This window comes from Varanus komodoensis, unplaced genomic scaffold, assembly GCF_004798865.1.
Source record: "Varanus komodoensis strain SLA01 unplaced genomic scaffold, ASM479886v1 scaffold62, whole genome shotgun sequence".
In the NCBI taxonomy this organism is placed as follows: domain Eukaryota; kingdom Metazoa; phylum Chordata; class Lepidosauria; order Squamata; family Varanidae; genus Varanus; species Varanus komodoensis.
In genome coordinates this window covers 69,607-80,585 of record NW_025336248.1, presented here as the reverse complement: position 1 = coordinate 80,585, position 10,979 = coordinate 69,607, and the positions used below count along the sequence as shown (strand labels likewise).

The 10,979-nt window shown below is 39.4% G+C and overlaps 2 protein-coding genes across 2 annotated transcripts; both read left to right on the top strand.

Moving 5' to 3' along the window:
* Positions 1-642: 642 nt before the first annotated feature.
* Positions 643-5,179, top strand: LOC123033363 (olfactory receptor 1013-like). The gene is given in 3 exon segments (XM_044449968.1): positions 643-723; positions 3,648-4,185; positions 4,188-5,179. Coding segments are annotated over 3 exon segments (1,020 nt in total). The 3' UTR covers positions 4,589-5,179.
* Positions 5,180-9,660: 4,481 nt separating this feature from the next.
* LOC123033362 (olfactory receptor 5V1-like) lies at positions 9,661-10,350 on the top strand. The gene has a single exon (XM_044449967.1). It carries the CDS (start codon positions 9,661-9,663, stop codon positions 10,348-10,350), a length of 690 nt encoding a protein of 229 aa, XP_044305902.1.
* The last annotated feature ends 629 nt before the right edge of the window (positions 10,351-10,979 follow it).

The following is a 10,979-nucleotide window of genomic DNA, read 5'->3' as shown; positions in this document are numbered from 1 at the left end:
TTGTTGGAGATGCCTTTGCACATAATAGATTCCCCTGCTATTTCAATTTAAACTCAGATTTTCACAAAATTTCTCATCGTAATTTACAACTAATTTTCAGTGTTCCTTCTTCCAATTAGCAAACACTTCTTGAGATTTCATCTCTTTCCCCGGAGATTAAATAATCATGAAAGGAGGCCTTTAATAGCCCATTACAACTTAAGTAAGGCAGGGACTAGTTTGCAAAATGAAATGATAAATATAATGCTATTTAGAAAAAGGAAGAAAGAAAAGTATCCAAGGAAGATCTGGGCAATTACAGGTTAACATCTATTCTGGATGAATTGATTGAAAGTATGCTTAAAGATAAAATAAGCAAGCAGACAAGCCTTACTGGAAAAGAATCAATGTGGCTTCAGCAAAGGTAAGGTCCTATCTCACTAACCTTTTAAAGGCATTTACTAGTGTCCTTCACCAAGACACCTGAGCAAACTTAGCAGTTCTGGAATAAGAGAAGTTTTCTCATCAGTACTTGGTTAAAGGACAGAAAGCTGAGGGCAAGAAAAATGGCAAATGTTTGCAATGGAAGAACGTAAACAGTGGGATCCAGCTGTCTTTCTCTTACTTATTTTATGTTCACTACATTTCTGTGAACTACGTAGGATGGACTTAGAATCAGAAACTGGCCCAAAGCCACCTTCATGCCCAATGGAGACAAAAAAACAGCTCTCAAAGCTCAGTCTGGTATTCTAACATCTTGTTTTGTTCAAGCTCTACTGGAAGAATGGTGAGGAAGTCACAGAGGTTCAATAGGTATAATAGTGTACTTTTCTAGTGTCCAAAAGCCAAAATAATTTCTTGAACATGTGTCAAGGCCTAAATAAGAACACCAGGGCCCCAGTCATTCTGTAGATAAGCTTGTTTGCCTTAGCAAAGACACTCCATCCCCAGGAAAAACAGGGAGAAGCTTAGTCACCTCCTGGCAGGATCTGCAAGAGTGGAAGAGAGAAGTCTTGAACAATATATGGGAACAATAATTGCCTTTTGTTCTCAGCCTGGAATTGCTGTGTTGATAGTTGCTTAGGAAGCTCACAGGGCATCCCCTGACCGATTCAGGGGAGCCAACAGGCCACTGAGAAGTGGAATGTAAAGATCTTTTGCTTGATGATTTATATTTGCATCCATTTTCCACAATTGCATTCAATACACTGTGAATCATCCTTGACAAAGGAGTCATTTGAGGTGTCCTTGGACCTAACAGTAAGTATCCTTTATGTTGGTAAATCTGTTGTTAGAAATTCTGTTGTTAGAAAGGGACAAAAAGAACTGAGTTGACTATGGGTCAGAATAGGTGGGGGAAATCTGAAGGAGTTGCATGGCAAACCACCTCTGATAGTTTATGAGTCTGGTAAATTTGTTAGCCATTATAGTTGTTGTTAATCAGCAGGTTTTCTTTTCTTTGTGGCAGGTGGAGGCAGAGGAGCTGGCACTTTTGTGTATTACTTTTTCTGTTTTCAGCACACACCATCACATATGTCACAGTGGTACAGATTTCTAGGGAAACCTGCATTCTCGTTCAAACTTAGATTTGGGAGGAATGAATTTGAACCTATAAAATGTGGATTTAAAAGTATGAAATGTGAACTGGACAATATTTCCCCACCCATTCTTACTCATAAGCTGAATCAACTCATTTTAAGAGCCATATATTTGAAAAGAACTGTGTTGACAGAAAAAGGTAGAGGGAGTATTATTTTTCACTATGAACATTATCTAAGTGGAGATATCTGCAATCACTGAACAGTGTTTGATATTGTCTAGAAGACAGTAATTGTAGGATATGGTAGGCATGTCATGAGCAGAGCCGGCTGGAGCTGAGGGTCAGACTAGATGGCCCAGGAGACCCCTTCTGACTCACTCTGTTTCTATGTTTCTATTGATATCCTCAGCTTCAGTTAATTGTTTTATCTCTTACTGAAAATTAAATAAATGAATGGACAGATTTTGCACTGCACCATCTGTTTAGTATCTTTTTAGGCACCCTCCCAAAAATGATTCTAACACAAAATGAAGTTTTTCTCACCGGAAATGCAGCAGGAAAGTGACTGAGTTATGGCAACACTGATTTAGACAGTAGGGGAGAATTACATTAAGACAGAAATTAGTATCTGAAAAACATTGCAAGAGATTTTCAAGGGTTGGCTCTGGTAGGGAAGGGGAGTTGGTTTCTACTTCACACAGCAAATATATGAGATCCACACTCATTTTCATGACTATCACGTTTGTATGAAATGAACGTGCAAGGGTGTTTCAGTGATACGTTTCTAAGGAGATGGAGGCAATTTGAAAAGAAGGAAGGAATTTGTCAAGAGAGTTTTTTCACTTGTCCTTCTCTAAGGAAACAGACATACTTCTAGGAAATCCGAAACTGTGCTACATAATAGTGATAAGCTCTTCAGAAACAGTCTTAATGTAACTTAAGTTCAAATTGACTTTCAGGATGTGCAGTCATGTCAGAAGGAAGACATGCCAATTGGAAACTTTCCAATCAGTATCCAATAACTGGAGAAAGAAACAGATGCATTTTTTGTGATGTAGTAAACATTATTGTTGCATCAAATGATAAAGTCCAAGTAGTATTTAAAGTAGATACATGTGTGTGCGTGTGCACTTGCAGAGAGAGAGAGAGAGAGAGAGAGAGAGAGAGAGAGAGAGAGAGAGAGAAATTTTAAATCTATGGATGTAGAAAATAATTTGCAAGTCAAGCAACAATAAATGAGATTTATGATAGTTGACTATTCATTTCTATAGTTTTGCAAATTTTAAATTTTTGTAACCTGTTGCCTAATGAGCTAAGAATCACACTTACAAAAGTATTTAAGGGTATAGTCAAATGCAAATAAGTCTCTGAACTCAGATGCTTTTGGGTACACAGTGAATATCCTAAGTCTCAGCAGGAACAATCTTCACCACTTACTAATTATGCCCTTAATTAACACCTTTACCACAATGGTGCACATATAAACTGGCAAAATTTATTGGTTTTCAAGAAATCGTATGCTATTCCATAAAAATGTTTCACAGGACAAAACAGTGCTGTGAAGCATTTTCCAAGGAAATTATTTGATTTATTTTGGTTAGAAGATGAAAATCTCTCATACAGGGATGTGAAAATCTGTAAAACTGGATCTTATTGAAATCACCCTATTCCTGCTGCATGGGACTGTGAGTCCTGGGGTGGGGGCAGGTGACAGGGATCATAGGAAAATGTGCTCATATCTTCATGCACTCCTTCCTTCCTTCCTTCCTTCCTCCCTTCCTTCCTTCCTTCCTTACTCTTTTTAAATCCAAATGTATATATCAGTTCTAAAACTACACTTCTTTTCCCCAGTGACACCAGTGTGTTCCTGCCCATATTTCCAATGTTTACCTATTTCACATTTTCTCATTTTTCAAATATTTGCTGTTACTGAGTGAATTGCATTGCAGGCTCCAGAATATCTGGGCTTCATATTTCAGACTGTGTATAAGTGCAGGTTCTTGAGCTGCAAACTGGGGAAGTTGGAACATAAATGAGCTGAAATGAATTTTTCCCGCATCTCCAAATTTCAAGATAAATCCTTTGAATATGAAACAGTATGTTTAACACTAACTTTACTTTTTTCTAGACTTTTCCTATGGAAACACAGGTGTTGGAAAACCAAACAGTGGTTATAGAATTCATCCTTCTGGGATTTGGAGATACCCCAGCTCTTCACATCCTGCTCTTTCTCATGGCCTTGATTATATACATGATGACCATTGTTGGGAACATCCTCATTGCTGCACTTGTTGTGACTGATCACCATTTACACACAGCAATGTACTACTTCCTGGGTAATTTGTCCTTCCTGGAGACCTGCTACAGTTCAACCATCCTGCCCAGGATGCTGGCCAGCAGCGTGACTGGAGACAGATCCATTTCTCTCACAGGCTGTTTTCTACAGATGTACTTCTTTGGTTCCCTGGCTGCAACAGAATGTTTTCTCTTGTCTGCAATGTCCTACGATCGCTATTTGGCCATATGCAAACCTTTGCACTACACGTCCCTCATGAGGACCAGGAATTGCTTCTGTTTAGTGGCTGCATCCTGGATAAGTGGCTTTCTAGGAAATGCCGTATTATTTCCACTGCTGCAGCTGACCTTCTGTGGGCAGAATGAAATCGACATTTCTTTTGTGACTTCAACCCCTTGCTGAAATTAGCATGCAGCGAGACTCAGGGAATAGTTACCTTTGCATTCGTGATTGCTTGCATTTTCACATTGCCCCCTTTCCTCTTGACAATGACATCCTATGTTTGGATCATGGCCACCATCCTGAGAATCTCCTCTTCCATAGGCAGGAAAAAGGCTTTTTCCACCTGTTCATCCCATCTCATTGTAGTTACCATTTTCTATGGGTCCCTGATAATCGTCTATATGTTGCCTGACACACAGGCACTGAGGTGCTTGAACAAAGTTTTCTCTGCCCTTTACACTGTCTTGACTCCTATGATCAATCCCCTCATATACAGCCTGCGCAATAAAGAGGTGAAAGAGGCCCTGAAGAAAATAATTCAAGTTAGGTGAAGATAAAACATGGCATGATGCTGTGTATCCTGGCTCTATAGGATTGCTTGAATCACTGTGGTAAAGATAGAAAGAATGTAGAACCTTATAAAGCACCCCACATCTTACAAGTATAATGCTAAAATATGCACTAGGATTCTCAAGTTACAGTGCTGAAATTTTCTTAGTTGCATTCCATATGCCTGGAGAACTTTAGATACTTGGTGATTCTTCCACATGGGGCATCTCAGAAGGTGGTAAGTCCCTGCTTCAGCCAAAGACTTCACAAAGACCATTTGTTGGAACACAGTGGTTGAAAGAATGGAACTCTGCAATTCTCAAGTCAATGCTGTAAAACATGTCAGTGTAGAAAGAGGTTTTGAACCTCTGATTGGACTAGCTCAATAGATCATCAGGGAAGTACCAGCACAAACATTTATTTCTGAAAGCTCTCACACATTCTCCAACTTGTGATCAATTGAAAAATGTATTTTCTCTCTTAAAATACACTTTCACAGTTTGCTCATCAGAAACAGGCACATTTTATCCATCCATTTGTCCAATTTCATTTCTGTCAAAAGGAATAAAGTTGTGGCTCTATGTTTGTCCAGACCCTGTGTCTTGCATCATTTTTCTGTGTGAGGGTACAAAAGAGCTTCTGGAAAAGTTCTTTCAAAGTGAAAGGGATCTCAAGGGATGTAATCATAGCCTTCTTTTATTAGTAGCTTTTCTCCAGGTATTTTGGATACAAGCAGTCCTGACCATTGTCCATGGACGCTCCTGGGTACATCAGGTTCTATTTAGCATTATGAGTAGTCAAAAGGTTTATAAACTGCATCTACGATGCGCTGCTCATAAACAAAGAACATTCCCTTCCAACTGTGGCAGTTACTAATTTGTGAGGAATCTACTCCGGGGATAGGAATTCAGTGGATTTCCTCAGCTCAGCTCCCCAAACTCTGGCCTGCTTTCCTGCAGCTGTGAATCTGATGTGAACACAGTACACATAGCATCCCCCTTCTGCCTCCATGCTATGGGAGAAGGTTGTCTATTATGCAGGAGGACTTCTGCTAGTGTTACAGGGCTTCCTCTTAGCTCACTTCCTATGTCAAGGTTGAGCACATGGAGAAGTTCAATGAACAGAATTCAGCCAGCTTCCAGGAGGATTTTCAAGGAAAGTCAATCATCTAGTCCATTGAATGGGCCCATTCAATTTTTCTGCTTTTTCCTTCCTTGACAAAAAGTGCATTCTGGGAAATTGCTGAAGTTTCTACAATAAATAAGGTTAATCCAATTTAGATGGAAGACCCTGTCTTCATAGCAGGGAGATCACTGCCAGATCTTGGTAATGCATCAGCCCTTGAAAGGAAAGTGGGAAATATTTAGATGGCTAAATCAGCAGTCTGAATGATTTTGAAGGCGAGGAGAGCTTGGGAGCAATCTCTTTTAGGACCAAAGCACTAATTACAGGAAAAAACAATATTTAAATTTCTAAATGGTCAATACAATTACTGGGGTAATTGTACAATAATCGGTATTTATAATCAATAGATATTTGCCAATGGTAGGCTAGAACACTCAAGAGTGAAACTAGAAATTGTCCCTCAAAATAGGAAATAGTCATGGAACAACTTGCAAAAATTAATTAATTATATAATTCGAATAATTAACTATTATAGTTTGAATATAGAATAGGTATCAGGACTCCGCGAATCTCTAGAAATCCCCAGGCTCTTGCACTGCTCTGTTCCTTTGGGTTAGTCAACAGACTGAAATAATTCTCTGAAAACAATCTGTCCATCCTCCAGATGGAGAGTATATATCAGCTGACAGCCCTGAGAGTTTGATGGAAAGCATATAAATTTGTCTTGCACTTCTAGAAACATAGTGGCAAGCAAAAACTACCCCCTCCAACTTTTGGAGGGTTCCCTCCCACCTTTTCTTCCATTTTGAATGAAAGGCAACATAACATAACAGCCATCTGGCTGTGCCACTTTGCCTTTCTGATTGAACACGATTTCATCTATTTGAGAAATTTCCTCAGAAGGGACATCTGTGCTGGTGAGCGTTTGTTTTCATTATGCTGCAAGTGGTAAGTGGAATGATTCATATAAACTTGAAAAGAGAAAGAACCAAGTGGCTTATTCTACATGGCTATCCACTGGTTTAGTAGTTTAATTTTATTGATTACTGAAGCTAAAATACAGCACATTTTTACGTGTAGGCAGTTGATTTTCTGCGGAACAATGTGTGTGTGTATTTGTGTGGGTGCATTAAATTATTAATTAGTGATGATATATATATATATAGGACAGTCTTCACAAAAATGGGCACTATTAACTCCCAATTACTTCATGGGACAGTTAAACATGCACTTCAATATCTCTTCTTAAATTACGTGGTCTTAAAAGTGTTTAACTTTGGGTAGGTCATGAAGATAAAATTATAAGAAGATCAGGAGTCATACTCCTTTATTTATTTTATCTGGTAGGGATTTAAGTCGCTTCTGTTCAAGTTTTGCTCAGGTGTTTTGAATATGGTATCACATTTGTTACATTACCCAAGTACAAGCTCCTTCAGTTTCAAAGGGGATATATAATCTATTCATCAAAACACAATGGAAATTTTAAAAGTTTGACTAGTTCATGCAAAAATAGCTATGATTACATTGTGAACTGCAGATTTCTCACTCAATTCCATAACTCTGCTATCTGAGGGAAAAATATCCAACAAGCATTCAATTTCATATGCACAAATACTTTTTTTCAACTTCCTAAGATCTTGTACCCCAAATTCTAGTCCCACTAAATCTGACTTTTCAAGTGAGTGAGTGAATTTATGGATAGGAGTTTGAAATTATGTACATATGCATCTTTGATTCACACCCACATTATGACAAGTACCTTCCATGGGAGAGCCACATGCAATTGTCCCACATGAAATATGTAGGTGATTAATCTGACAGTGAGGCATTTAACTGGGACAACACACAATGGGTTGGAAATGGAGTAAATAATTTGAATATTTCATACTTATGCCCCATTACTTTCAGTGGGAACTCAGTGCAACTAGCATACTCTACAGCCAATCAATTCAGCTTGAAGCATTCAGGAGAAGCAAGGAGAATGTCACTGATGCTTCCTGTCATTTAATGTCTGAAGCTATCATTTCATACTGTCTCATGGTAGGGCTGGCCCATATACAACAGAGGGCACTCAGTCTATATAGGATCAATAGGTATACTTACGAAAGTGGATGTGAGTTCCAGTTTGTCACTGGAGAAACATCTGAGACATAAGGCTCTTGTCATGCAAATATCTTAGTTTGAAACACTGTAAATTTTGGAGAGGTCCGTATAATGTCCACAAGTGTGTCCTTTATTTCCAAGAATATCCAATTTCATCAGTATTATAGCTACAGTGTAATTATTGCTGTCACATAGACCTGTTCAAAACAGCCCAGCTCTTGTCACTATAGTATGCAAATTGCCCCACATAGTGCATTTGTATTCTGTTGTAACTCAATGCATCTACAAAGTGAGAAACAAGTCTGGATTGTGGATATGAAGGGTCAACAATAAAAAATGAAGAAAATTCTTATTTTTATAATGGTGATAGGTGATTCCCATGATTTGACTTGACTGAAAAGTCATGTCATGCTTGTGCATACTTTTACAAAAAAGTTTTCTGTTCATGGTGAGGAACAATACAAAAATAACAACAAAAATTATGTATTCCCAAATTATATCCCCTCTCACAATAAAAGGAAAGAGAAGAATTAGAAATGGGTAAAGTTCACTAAAAAAATAGAAATACTTTACAGACCTTAGCTGAAAGCTATAGAAATGAGCATACAAATGAACATTGTTTCCTGCAGGGAAGCACTGTAATTTCCATTTCTTCCCAGGCAGAATTGGGAAGCAAAGTGGGAAATAAAAGTCCTTTAGAGAAGCAAGGGGTTTCTAGTTTCCTTTGCTGCATAATTCAGTCTGAAGGAAGGGAAGGGGCAATGAAGACCCCATATTACCTAACAGGAAATTGTAGATTTGTGTAGGCTCAAGAGTTTCACTTCCAGTCAGAGCAAGCATCTCCTGTCTTCACCCCATCCCCCACCCCTCCATCCACTCAATGTTGGGTGTAATTATTTAGCACAAGAGCTGGTTAACTAGGATGACTGGCTTTGTTACAGATGAGTGAGAACTGTGAGAAAATAGGATTGGATTGCACTCACAATTACCTTTATGGATATCAATACCCTGCCTTATTTTTTCTTTTCTTTTTTTAAAGAAAACAAAACAGCTTACATTATTTTCCTGCTGCTCTCAGGCTTTTTCTCTGTGAAGTAGGTTGGTCTGGCAGTCTGTGACTGCCCCAAAGTTACCCATGGCCAAGCGGGGACCAGAACCCAGATCTCTTGAGTCCCAGTCCTGCACTCTTAACCACTACACCACCCTGACTCTCTATTGGGAAGTCCTGGTGGTTACAGGTTGTGCAGTCTTCAGCCCAGGATAACTTTTGCTTTGGATTAGCTCACCCACTTGGAGTTGCATGGCACTGAGGGTCCTCCTTATATTCACATGTAACCTATGCAAAGGGAATGGGAATCTAGTCTGCCTCCAGTCTACTTGCTCAATAGACAGGCTAGTTGTCTGTAAAACATTAATCAAACTTCCACACAGGGCACTTGTGAATCCAAGGGTGGGAAGTCCACCAAAGTTAAATAAAGAGGTCCTTGTTCTACCCAAGCTCTAGTGTCTGTGCCTTTCTTTGCATCATCCTCTTTTTCCCCCTTGCAAATGAGTGCGAGTACCTTAGTCTGGATCCAACCATTGAGATTGCAGTAAATTAAAAATAAGTGTCTATAGCACAAACTGTGTTTAGATATCTTCTCCCTCTCGCCCTCTCCCTCTCCCTCCCTCCCTCCCTCCCTCTCTCTCTCTCTCTCTCTCTCTCTCTCTCTCTCTCTCCTTCCTTCCTTCCTTCCTTCCTTCCTTCCATCCTTCCTTCCTTCCTTCCTTCCTTCCTTCCTTCCTTCCTTCCTTCCTTCCTTCTTTCCTTCTCTTCCAGGGGACCCAAACTCTTTCCACAAAGCCAATGAATGTTACAGGAGGAGCTGCATTTGTCCTCTTGGGCTTAGCAGAGCATCCTGACCTTCAGCTGCTGTTGTTCATTGTTTTTCTATTGGTTTACATAATAATAATTGTGGGGAACATGCTCATTGTTGTCATGATCATGGTGGATCCATCACTTTGTGCACCAATGTATTTTTTCCTCAAGGTTTTATCTTTTCTAGATGTTTGCTACTCTTCAGTTACTCTCCCAAAGATGCTGGTGAATGTCTTATCAGAGGACAAAAGAATTTCCCACATGGGCTGTGCCACACAAATGTTCTTCTTGCTTTTCTTAGGGGCTGCAGAATGTTTCCTTTTGGCAGCCATGGCCTATGACCGTTACGTTGCCATATGCAAACCATTGAGGTATGTGGTCATGATGAACAAGACAGTTTGCCTTTCACTAACCATCTTGTCAGGATTCATTGGCAGTGTGTCGTCTCTACTTCAGACAGTTTGGGTGTTCACATTGCCATTCTGTGGGTCAAATGAAATTAATTATTTTTTCTGTGATATCTCACCACTAATTAAAATGTCATGCTTTGACACTTCTTTACAGCTCTTTACAGCAACTGTCCTAGTTATTTTCACCCCATTTTTCCTCATCCTTCTATCTTACATTCTGATTATTTCCAACATTCTAACATTGACATCATCTGAAGGCCATTATTAGATCAAAGTTAGGGTGTGTAAAACTGGGCTTGGGACAGATTTCCTAGCCCCCTCCTTCCAGCCCTCTGAAAATGCTAAATAGAAGGTAAAAATCCTGCTCCTAAAAAGCGAAAAAAAGAAAGAAAAACATAAGGTGGGCATGACCTCTATGAGTGTAACCCTTCCATTCACAGATGGCAGATCCTGGATCCAACTTCCACCATTTAAGTTTTATCAGAATATCTAAAAGTTACATCTAGATTACGTCCATATATGTCCGCCCGCCCCTTGAGATCTGTGGGAGAGGCCCTTCTCCGAGAACCCTCCGTGAAGGAAATTAGGAGGGTGAGTACTTGGAGGAGGGCTTTCTCTGCAGTGGCACCCAATCTATGGAATGCGCTCCCCAGAGAGGTCCGCCTGGCACCGTCGTTATTTGTTTTTCGGCGCCAGGCAAAGAACTTTTTATTCAAACATTAATTGTTAATATTATTTATTCATTTTATTCTTTGGCCAGGGTGACTTAATTTATATTGTTAATTTATAGTGTTAATTTATATTATTCTATTTTGAAGTTTATTTATGGTTGTGAGCCGCCCCGAGGCTTCAGCGAATGGGGTGGCATAGAAGTCTCCTAAATAAATAAATAAAATA